Source organism: Aythya ferina (assembly GCF_964211825.1).
Source record: "Aythya ferina genome assembly, chromosome: 3".
NCBI classification, from domain to species: domain Eukaryota; kingdom Metazoa; phylum Chordata; class Aves; order Anseriformes; family Anatidae; genus Aythya; species Aythya ferina.
This window is the reverse complement of record NC_140298.1, coordinates 34,482,172-34,494,733: the sequence shown is the minus strand read 5'-3', so window position 1 is coordinate 34,494,733 and position 12,562 is coordinate 34,482,172. Positions and strand designations below refer to the sequence as shown.

General features: G+C 33.4%; 1 protein-coding gene across 7 annotated transcripts in view; it reads right to left on the bottom strand.

Moving 5' to 3' along the window:
• The window catches only part of DNAH8 (dynein axonemal heavy chain 8), a 126,170-nt gene that overhangs the window by 78,594 nt on the left and 35,014 nt on the right, over positions 1-12,562 (bottom strand). For all 7 annotated transcript variants that reach the window (XM_084515058.1, XM_084515054.1, XM_084515052.1 and 4 more), the window contains 8 exons: positions 12,027-12,262; positions 10,034-10,138; positions 8,951-9,064; positions 8,260-8,322; positions 7,051-7,151; positions 5,010-5,147; positions 1,419-1,659; positions 292-491 (listed from right to left, as the gene is read on the bottom strand). In XM_084515058.1, the coding sequence (XP_084371184.1) occupies positions 292-491; positions 1,419-1,659; positions 5,010-5,147; positions 7,051-7,151; positions 8,260-8,322; positions 8,951-9,064; positions 10,034-10,138; positions 12,027-12,262 (1,198 nt within the window). The remainder of the gene's footprint in view (positions 1-291; positions 492-1,418; positions 1,660-5,009; positions 5,148-7,050; positions 7,152-8,259; positions 8,323-8,950; positions 9,065-10,033; positions 10,139-12,026; positions 12,263-12,562) is intronic.

The window sequence follows — 12,562 nt, the reverse complement described above, 5'->3', positions numbered from 1 at the left end:
TAAAATAAAAAACAGTGAAAACAGTGGAAAAAAAAAAAAACACTTGTTTAACTTGGAGAGCAAGAAGAATTCCCTGAAAAGAAGTTTCTACCAACTGGATTATATTCAAATCTATTAAGACAATAGGTTGCTGCTAATACATGAAAGTGTGCCACTTGAAGTTTTTTAATCAGAAATTTTAGCTTTTATTCTTTTTTTCATTACACTCCATTCAAACTTACTGCTAATACTGTTTGAGTTACTACCTCAGTGTATTACTGAAAATACCATACAAACTCATTTTAAAAGTACCTATTGCTCAGTAAAGAGCCAAGAATCATTAAACTGTCCTCCATCAAAGTTATAATTTCTGATGATTCCGTTCCCTTTAGCAGTAGCTCTCCTCTCCCTTTGAATGATGAGAAGCTCAAAAATTGGTTTCCCCAACTGTCAACTATTTGAGATAATTTGGCTTCTATATCCTTTTCCTTTGTAGCAGATATACATATATCCTGCAAAGAAAGAATAATTTTTTAGAATCTATGTTCTTCATAAATTAAACACTTCCTGATATTATACATCTAATAATGGTCTATTTAAAAACAATATATGAAATTTTATAAGATAGTACAGCTGTGTCACAAATGCAGAAATCACAGTACTATTTTTACAGAAATCTCACTAAAATTAAATATATACATGTAGATAACTGAAAAATACTCCATTGTAAATGCATTAGTATTTCTACATTCTATTCCATTCTACATTCCATTTCTACAGTTTCATGTTTTATTATTTCTGCATAATAAGATTTCTGAATCATTATTTCAATATATTTTTGGGTAATGACAGACTCATTTTCATAGGAACTCTTAATCTTATCACATTTCAGTTTATAGAATCATAGAATCTCAGATTAGTTTACCTTGGAAAGGATATCTGAAGTTCATCAAGTCCAACATCAAAAATAAATCAAAGTATGATGAAAGTATGAATATAATGATATAATTTGCATGTATATTTCATAGAATCATAGAATGGTTTGGGTTGGAAGGGACCTTAAAGACCATCTATAATTCCACCCTGCTACCATGGGCAGGGACACCTCCCACCAGACCAGACTGCCCAAAGCCCCATCCAAACTGGCCTTGTGTATGCCCCAGGGATGGGGCATACACAGCTTCTCTGGGCAACCTGTGCCAGTGCCTCACTACCCTAAGAGTAAAGAACTTCCCAGTATCTAATATAAACTTACCCAGTTTTAGTTTAAAGCCATCCCCCCTTGTCCTGTTACTACACTCCCTGAAAAAGAGTCCCTCCCCACCTTTCCTCTAGGAAATATAATTAAATAATTAGACAAACATTTTATAAATTATAATTTATAGCATTTTTGCTGATAATATAAAATGAAGGAGGAAGAAAAAAATGTATGTACCTACCTCAATGTCATCTTTATGTTGAAGAATTGGTGCTTCCATGATGTTTCGAAGGCAAAAGGTATCAGATTCTATATCAAATTGATGTCCTGTTGTTTCAGCTATACGATTCCAGTGTCTTTGCTTCATTGCTTTGTCAGTCATCATTTCCAACAAAGGACAAGACTCACTGAAATCATCAATTTTTTTCTTGAGATCTAAAAATGCTTGCCAGGTTTGGAGTCCTTTAGGTAGCCTACGACACCTGCAGTTGAGTTAAAATGATGCAGTAGTAAATGTCCTTTTGTCAAAATAGGAAATTTTAAAAACATTCTAAAAACACATGAGGAAATATGAAATAGCTGCTATTGAGGTCAACATTTTTTATGTAAAATTGTGTCAAATTAGTCTATCTTTTTAGGTAAAAACCCATAAGTCCTCTTAACAAAACATAGTACTTAACATTTTTAACCTCTGATGCATTCTTTGCTAATAAACAGAAATATTGCAGCTTGCATTAAAACATAAGTTCATTAGCTGCTTATCATCACAAACTTTTATTGACCAAAAAACAAAGCCAAATTAGTTAACTTCACATATGTAAACCTTGCACAAATACAATATTTATTTCAATACCAGTAATACACGATATACATTATCATATCAATTCAGAAACAGTTCATGGAAATTAGAAATATATGATCACTTTCTCTTCTCATTTTGGTTGGTGGTCCTGAAAGTATTAGCAAGGAAAATGAAAACTAAATACTCCTAATGGGGGAAAGAAAACAACAACCACTATCACCAGTTAAACAAATAAACATTTCTTTTATCCCACTCTCACAGAGCTAGGAATTAAGCAGAAGTCAACCCACCACATAAATCTGCTAATGTAAATAATATTCTATAATCAATTATGATACAGCATTCTGTGTCTGGTTTAGGGCTATGCTGGAACTCTGGCTAGTCAGTACATTCATGCACATTGTTTAGCTGCCTGGATGTTGTCAAACAATGTTGAACAGCTGCCTGATTTTCCCTGAGTGGAGGACAGTATTTTGTGTCCATTTTTGCACTTTTGTGAAATTTTGACTTTTATATAATGAAAAAAAAATATATATATATATATTCAAGAATGCAGAAAAACTCAGGAGCATAGACTTGGGCAGACAGTGAAATCACAGATCACATTTCTCCTTATGAAACTGGACAAAGCATATTAATATTTTATCATTTGCTCTGTTTGCAGACTTTCTTTTCATTCATTAATAAAGGATTAATATGAGGTTCAGTTATTTGGGGCACAGGAATCAGATATGGCAAAGATGCATATTTTGAATAATATGCTGCAGGTTCCAAAGCTGTGAGCCTTGTTATCCTTACTGAGCCCTGTAAATCAGAAGATGACATTTTACACAAAGACAAGATACTACAGATTAGGTGTCTGTCAAGAGTTTGCTTCTTTGAGTGGCTCTTCATCTCTGAAATTCTAACAGTATATATAACCTCAAAATTGTGAAAAACAAAACAAAAAAACACCACCAACAAAAAACAAAACCACTACCTTTGGCACATATTTCCTTGAAAAATTATCAGTTCACAGTTAATGTTTCCCACTCAGAGATTCAGAACTAACACAAATTTCAAACCCAATCTTCCACTCTGTCAAAAGTGCAGTTAAAAAACTATGTAAATTTTTCACTTACCTATTATAATGCTATATTTGATATAATACATCAGTTAAGCTTCACAAAAACATACACTTTCTAGACTACCATGACATCCTGATGCCCATTAAAAAAAAAAAAAATCCTCACTTTGTAGCACAGATCTTCTCCGTCTAGTTTATGAAGGTTTGGGTACTATTTTTGGATTACTTGAAGTCATCAGTGAGATAAGGCATGAAAAAAACTTTCAAAACAATGCTAAGTGGTAAGATATGTTGACAAAGCAAAGGATTAAAGAATTTGATGAGTCAATAATTGGGGCGTGTACTTAACAAGCTAAGGAAAAACTTTTTATACAGAAGACTTTTCACTGGAGCTACAAAGGTAATTGGCCTTTTATACGCTTTTACATTAAACAACGAATCTCAAAGAGTATTATAACTTAGCTTTTGAGAAACTCTGCATTTCAGGAACTAGATTTAAGATTGATGTAAAGCTATCTTAGTAGGTCTGCTCTACTCTATAATCATAGTATAGATATAACCAAAACACCAAATATTTGCACAAGAACAAATACACATCAATTCATTATGCCTTTATTTTGGAAATTAATAAAGTCAGATTCTTGAATGTTACTCCAATAAGAGGACTGGGGGAAAGAAGTGCAAAGAAAGCTGGAGTTGTTTCAGAATAGAGCTTATCATGACACAGGATTGCCTTATGTAGCAGGATAGTGGTGGACAGGTCTCAATGATGCAGTTACTCTGTTGTAAATTATTCTTCTCCTATTCTTCCATACTGTATTTCTTCCAAAAATAATAAATGTACTTTTTAGAAAAGGTTAGAAAATACTTCTGAAGCAATCTGATTACATCTTAATAGTCTCAACGACAAAGCCACTTTAAGCTTTCAAACTTACTGCAATGTTTGTTGCTTTTTCTTTTCTTTCTTTTTTTTTTCCCCCTCAAAACTATGCTATTTAGATGCTATTGTTAATGCATGTTAATGCATTTTAAAAGGAAGAAATGTTTTATAAAAGGATGAAAGAAGGGAAATGATTTTCTTACTCTGGTCTGTGCTGGTGCAGCCTCACCTCAAGTACTGTGTGCAGGTTTGGGTGCCACAATATAAAAAGGACATAAAACTATTAGAGAGCATCCAGAGGAAAGCTACAAAGATGGAAAAGGGTCTAGAGAGCAAGCCGTATGAGGACTGGCTGAAGTCACTTGGTTTGTTCAGCCTACAGAAGAGGAGGCTGAGGGGAGGCCTCATGGCAGCCTGTAGCTTCCTAACAAGGAGAGCAGAAGGGCAGGTGCTGAGCTCTGCTCTCTGGGGACACAGCATGGAGCTCCAGCAGAGGAGGCTTAGGTTGTATATTAGGAAAAGGTTCTGCATCCAGAGGGTGGTTGGGCATGGGGACAGGTTCCTCAGAGCAGTGGTCACAGTACCAAGCCTGCCGGAGTTCAAGAAGCACTTGGACAATGCTCTCAGACACAGGGTCAGATTTTTTGGTTGGTCCTGTGTGGAACCAGGAGTTGGAGTTCATGATCCTTGTGGGTCCATTCCAACTCAGGATACTCTATGACTCTATGAAATATTGTAAAAGACTCAGAAATGTTATCATTGTATCCAGCACTTTAAGTCAATAGGCTAATCCACCTAGTTGATTAATTTCCCTTTCACAAACTTTCAGCGTAACAGTTTGGTTGGTTTAATAAAGGAGATCAACACTTCAACTCATTATATGGTATTCTGTTATCAAAACTACAGATAAAAGACTGGTTAACTAAAAGTATAGCGTTATCCCACTCTTTCTTGAAGAACCCGATCACCTTATGATAAACCTTATTCATGGAAGTTTTGTATTTAAATATATCAAATAGCTTCGCTAAAGTTACCTAAATCTTAATTAATTTAATGTAAGTTTCTGTTCATATTAAGAACACACCTGTTTTGAAAATCCAGAAGCTCAGCATTAATTTTTTCAATGTCTACATCTGTCCAAAGTATCTCATAATAACCATTGATGCTGCTTATTACAGTATCATACAATCCATACAATTTCTGAAGCAAGTTTAACTCCTTCCTGGAACCAAAAAAGTCATACGAATAATTTCAATCAGCTATTTGGATATCTCTCAGTACTTAAATACATGATATCTGTAATACTACTACCAAAAATTGAGATCAATTAGATTTTATTTCTTAATCTAGAAAAGAACAGTTCATTAATACAAACAAACAAAGAAACAAACAACAACAACGAAGCAGATGGTGCTAAAGACCTATTAACTACTCTAAACTTATATGGGGAAAGTTTTGTTTTGGTATACTTCTATAAAACTTCAACTCATCCAAAAGACATGATTGCCCCCCTAATACTCAGTAGTATCTTCATCCTCCCCTCAAATACTGTGTGAAATTTTGTGGTCCACAATATAAGAATATAAAACTATTAAGATATGTTCAAAGGAGGGCAACAAAGATGTTGAAAGGACTACAGGGCATGAATTATGAGGAGTGGGTGAGGATACTTGGTTTGCTTAGCTTAGAGAAAACTGAGGAGTGACTTCACTACTGTCTACAACTTCCTCATAATGAGATGTGGAGAGGGAGGTGTTGTTCTCTTCTCTCTGGTGACTAGTGATAGGTCATGGCTTAAAGCTGAGTCAGGGGAAGATCTGGATATTAGGACAAGTATATTGGATGTTAGGATTAGGTTCTTCACTGAGAGGGTGGGTGTTCAAGCACTGGCACAGGTTCCTCAGGGAAGCAGTCACAGCCCAAAGCCTGTTGGTGTTTAACAAGTACATGAACCCCATAGATATGTGGTTTCACCCTTAAATTGCCCTGTGTGGAATCCAGAGCCAGACTGTGTGATCTTTGTGTGTCTTCCAAATAAGGATATTTTATGATTCTGTGGTAGTTTATGCACCTTGAGGTGGCTCTGTAGTGCAAAGCAGGGAATGGCAAGCAAGGATGATTATTCAATTTACTTCAGAAGAACTCTAGGAATCTGAACTAAAATGCTGATGCAAAAACAGCCATAAAGGCTCATTAGTACAGCTGCTCAAAAAAATTTAGACTTTGATAAACCTCTAATAATATATGTCAAATATGGTCATACATTGGTTGTTCCTCATCTTTTTCTAGTTGTTAGTACTGTATCTTGTTACATAAAACTATATTTACTTATACGAGTATATTTCAAAGACAGGGCATTCTGCTCCTTAGGATAGTACAATACCCAGAGTAAAATAATCTGTTCGGTTGCCACAATAAATACACACACACACACACACAAACAATTATAAGCAAATTATTCAGAGCTCTAAAATTTGTGTTGATTTTTTTTTTCTTTTTTTGTATTTAATTTAAGGTGATGGAAAACTTCTGGACTCACCTCAAGTACTATGTGCAGGTCTGGGTGTTACTATGCAAAGAGGACATAAAACTATTAGACAGCATCCAAAGGAGGACTACAAAGATGGTGGAGGGTCTAGAGGGGAAGACACATGAGGAGCAGCTGAGGCCATGTTGTTTGCTCAGCCCAGAGCAGAGGAGGCTGAGGGGAGGCCTCATGGAGGCCTGCAGCTCCCTCACAAGGGGAGCGGAGGGGCAGGCGCTGAGCTCTGCTCTCTAGGTACAGAAGCAGGACCTGAGGGAATGGCATGGAGCTGGGACAGCGGAGCATCAGTCTGGGTGTTAGGAAAAGGTTCTGTACCCAGAGGGTGGTCAGGCACTGGGACAGGATCCCCAGAGCAGTGGTCAGAGTACCAAGCCAGCTGGAGTTCAAGAAGCACTTGGACAGTGCTCTCAGGTCAGGTTTTTTGGTTGGTCCTGTGTGGAGCCATAAGTTGGAATTCATGATCCTTGTAGGTCCATTCCAACTCAGGATATTCTATGATTCTATGATTCCCCTTTTGTATACCTTTAGCCTTTCTAATATACTTAATAAACACCTAGGACAGCTGTCTTTCCACAATTACCTGACTTTATGCAAAACTGCATAGTCTGTGACGGGCAATCCAAACAACTGCTCACCAGATGAGTATGTGATAAACTTTCTCCAAAGCTCATCAAAATTAGCCTGGTGACATTAAGATTCATACAGACAAAATAAATTATATATATAATTTAAAATAGTCTCATAATAAATCTACAGTTCTACACTTGTCTTAAAACACTTGTATTAGAAGCATAAACGTCTGAAAAATACATTTAATCTAAATTTTTTAAACAGTTTTCATGTAAAGCAGTATCAATTCCATATGTTAAATTCAGTTAGTAAATATATTTATAAAGCAATAATTTGAAGAAACATTCTACAAAAATGGGATGTGAAATTAATTCCATATCATGCAGACAGAGAAGTAAATACTTGTATTAGGTGATAAAGTAGACGTCCTGAATTAAAAACATCAGAGAGTGCCAAAAATACAGCTACTTTCAGACAAAGTGTAAATGCTGTCCAAAGTATTGGATCAACATGGGAAAGTGAAAGAACAGTTTGGGTACAAAAGCATTACCTTGTCGGTATAAATGTATCTGACAAATTTATTTGAAGAGGAAATTCAAACAAAGTCATTTCATTTTCAGTATATATTAGATGCATGTGGAAGTTTAAGCTTTTGTTACTTTGTTGGTGCTTTTCAAGAACTTTGAATTCACTTTTTACAGAATAAATATATAATACATAAGATACTAACAATAGTCGTGTGGGTTGGGGCTGAGGCGGAATCTTCAAGTTATAACTTTTGAAGAAAAGAAGGATAAAAAATGGAATAAAGCTCATTGTGGAACCACGAACTAAGGTTCATAACAAAAACAAAACACTGAGTTGAAAGGCAAGTTTCTAATGGAAAATGTGATCTTTACAAGAGGGAAAGATTGGTTTATGTGACCAATATATAATCTGGCTTCTTTTTAGCTACTATCGAGTTGTACTTGCCTCTTCCCTTTTTTTTTATTGTTCTTATTTCTTTAGGTAGATAATTTCTGCTCAAGAAACATGAAAAGTGGAGCAGGGTTACTTATCAGTCCTTCTACTTAAAGGAAAACATTGCCTGATTAAATACTAAACAAAATACCCACCGAGATTGAGTCTTTGGTAAGTGTGTCTTTCTCTAAACTCACTTTGATAAGCAACAGTGGATCTAAATTTAATTATTTCAAAATGTAACTGTTTATTTTCTTACCTGAAAGATCTGTAGCCTATTACTAGCTTCCTGAGGTGGAATATTTGGAACCATAGGTCCTTCCTTTTAAAGAAACAATTAACAAAAACGTCAATACTAATTCTCAAAGTGACTGAAGTCCACTGTATATTTACAGTAGCTCATCACAAAATACATAACCTTTTGATAGTCAAGATCCAATCAAGTTACATGTGTTGGTAATGCAATATTTACAGTGGTAAATCTAATAAAAGATAACACTTATACGATTAAGAAGTCTTTAGCTTTATTAAATTGAATAGCAATAGATTTCGTTTCTCATATTTTGTTTGTTTGAAAGAAATAAATAATAAAAAAATAAAAAAAATATTTATATATATATATATACATACATATATCTCCAGTGTGTGGCCTGCGACACTTTTCTAACATGGGAATACAATCAAAGATGTCATAATGTGCTGCAATTTCTAAACTAAGATCTCATGAAAAATCATGCCACCAGGGATTCTCTTCTCTGAGTTGTTTGTACTGCTGTTTCTCCAGACTGAAAAGGATGACCTATAACAATGACTGCTTAACAACCATGACATATTTACCATATTCAGTAGCTCAACAGCATAAAACTCTGGCATCCAACTGATGCAAATAAAAATATTGAAAAGCCAAGTACAAGTCTTTCAGATAACTAAAAAAATAATATTACAGTTACCGTTTCATATGATGTTTCGAAGTTTGACACATCTTCCCGAAAAACTGCAACCGATTCCAGTAAATTACTTTTAAATTTGGGCTGAACTTGAACCAACTCATCCTGAATTCTGGTCTGACAAAAAAGAATAACAAGAAATACATTATTATTTTCTTTATTTTTTTATTTTTTAAATCAGGAACAGATATTTGAGCTATATATAACCCAAAATCATACATACATAAGTATTAAAGTTTTGAACAAAAACGAATGATTTGAAACTAAACAGGTATTATTTTCTTTCATGGTGCTACATGTTCAATTTTTGAGATGAAAGGTGCAAACAGCAACAACACTCTCTCCCATCTACTAACAAATGAATATTTACAATGAATATTTACAAAAGGGAGAAGGGAATAAAAGGACACAGAAAACAGAACAATAAAGATCCTTTTTCTCTCCATCCCTCTCCTCCCTCTAAAAAAAAATAATCAAAACCCAAAGTCCTCATGGATTGCTCAGTATTTTCTTTAAAAACGTCAATATTCTTTGTTCAAAAGTTTGAGAGAGAACCAAGAACTGCCTGAAATCAAAATATAAATTACTCACGCCAGTGATTACTCTGCAGAATATGATGTAAATATTACAATAAAATATTTCCATATTTCCACCAAAACTTCCCCATTTCAGGAAAAGGTCCAACAGACACTGAGCTTTTGAGGGATATGTCTGTCCTAAACAATGACGTGTATAGTCATCATTTAAGGGGAAGGACGGTGAGAAAGTATGCAATTTTTTAAATTATGTAACCTAAGAGCTGTAATCTTGATCAGACAAGAATGGAGCAAAAACTGTAAATGAAAGACACCAGAAAAATCAAAGAATAAATAAATTTCTCATTTTCTTGCAGATTTTAGGCACATGTATTAAAGCTATAATAAATATTTTAATATTAAAGAATTTATCTATAAAAATAAAATTAGAAAATGAACGTCCTAATCAAAGGTACAGACACTAGTGAGCAACTAAAACAAAGAGTAAGAATACAAACCAGAGTCTGTCCCACACTCATTTATATCCTAAATTGTAGTTTTATATACTTACAGCTTTTTTCTGTAATTTATTAAAAGAATATCTGAGTGAATCAACACCTTCTGATTCTTCTTTTGTAACCTCAATTTCAAATGTGTTTAAAATGGCATAGGCTTCCTAGACAAAAAAAGAAAACCTTAGTAACAATCCATTTTAAGTTCATTTGCAGAAATATAGATCCAATGTGTTAATAACATTTCAAAGAAAATCTACACATGTAATTTAGGCATAAAATATTCATTTGTTCTTAAAAAAAAAAAAAAAAAAAAGAAAAAAAAAAGGATGCTGAATAAATCAGAACTAGAGCAAAACAGCAAAAAAAGAGTTTCTTTAAATAAAATTCTCTTGGATGAGATAACAGAAAGATATACAAACACAATAAATTGAATATTAAATATATACGAAATTTTATCATCTTAATGGTATCTGTATTACATTACCTGAATGTATATTTTGATTTTTTTTTTTCCCACCTCTGAATTACTCTCACTAAATCACAGATTTTGGAAATATTTTGCCATCTGACCCGTAGAATCTTTACTATATGTTTTCAAGCTATCAAGTGTCTGCGTAAGTATCTATTTCATTATGAACCTTTCTTATTATTTATTCACACTAGTAACTTGTTTGCATCCATGGAGTTTGCACATCTTCTGTTTTATGACCCTCTTATCAGACCAAGGGAACAACTTATTTAAACATCCAGTCTTTTCCTTACATCAAGCCCTCCTTCCTTCAGTCATGTTCTAGCAAGAAATAAAATGCCTAATCACCCCCAAAAGTTCTAATTAAGCTCACTAAGGAAACAAGACAAAACATTGAACTTTTTCAATTGAAATTACTGATCAGGTGACACTATTTTATATTCAGATCTTGATTTTATCAGCTATAAACTCTTATTTATTTAAGGAAAGCTCATGAAGAAAGAACAGAGTGGAACTCATTATTTTAGTAAAGAAAAGGAGTAACTGTATAGAATGTAAGATGTAGAAAGGTTTGTAGAGAGGTTTGGGAAAGAATCTTTGGACTAATATTCATCTCAAAGTGCCAGAAACTGGTAAAAAATATTATTCCTTCAGAAATTAAAATACCTTTATTATATTATTTACAATTTTTGCATCACTTTTCCCACATATCTGAGAAAGAAACAGTGCCAAACTCAGTTTCTCTTGCTTATTTTATTTAATATCTATGTGTGTGATTATCACATCCCTATCTTTTGCCTGACAAGTAGTCTGAAGATACTCAGCCTAAGAAAGAACATTTAGTAATACTTCCTTAACTTAATATTAGGAATAATATCAACAATCCACTGAAAGTCCATTCTGGTATCACATTAACAGAACAGTCTTCCAGAAGGAAAATATTAGTATTGAGCAGTACAATTTCTTCTGCAAAAGGTGGATAAAAATGTAAAACAGATGTTATATTAAGCTGACTATTTCTGAGTATGATAATAAAAAAAAAAAAAAACAAACAGCGAAGTATATATAAAGCTTAATGAACTTCTTTATCCAGTTAAATCAGGGAAACTGGAAGAATGCTGCAAATTTCTGACAGCATACAATGATGTGTGGCTCCGTGAATGCATTCTGGTTATATTCAAGGGGGTTAGATTATAACAATGTTTTCTCTTGGACACAGAATAGTTAGGAAAAAGATTAAGGCTAATGGAAAAGCACACAGCAAAAGGGAGATTATTGTTCATGTCTCTTGTGCTCACATCTGCTTATTTCTGCATGCCATCTCCTATATTGTATTTAAGTTGTAAATTATTTGAGAATCTATTTTTTTTATTCTGAATTTATACAGTACCTACCAAACTATCTAATAGTGGTTCACAATTTACAATAAAAATAGCAATAAAAATACTGCTCTGTTTCCTATCTTCATTGTAGACCTTTTATAACAGTAAACTTCTTATTTGGGTTCTCAGTTTATTTTATGACTCCTCATATATAAAACTAACTGTTTTAATCAAAATAAAAAATTAAAGTCATCTTACTTCAATAGGTCCCAGGGTCATATCCATTTGTATTTTATTATCACGTATGATAGATAAAGCTTCCATTGCCAGTCTGACATCATCTAGGTCACGCAGAGGTCGAGACAATTTCTTTAAATATGTAGTTATGAATGACATCATATCTGTCATTTTCTTTTTATATTCCTCATTTAAATAATGACAGAGGAGCATCTTCCAGGCTTTGGCTTCAACTGATAAAGCTTTTTTCAGGGGTCCTGTTTTAAAAATAAATAAATAAATAAATAAAAATATATAAATCCACACATCATATATGGTTCTTTATAGCAATTTAGAATAACATCAGCAGAAATGCAATCCAATTACTCTAGTTTAAATTTTTTTTAGTAATTTCAAGTATACTTGAATACTTTTGTATTTTTCTATTTTCATCTGTAAGATGCATTGTTAAGTTTATCTGATACGACATATAGAGATGATAAATAAAGAAGAAAAATACCTAATTATTGATTTACATTCTCAGAGATTATCTTTAATTAATATATATTAACTAAGTG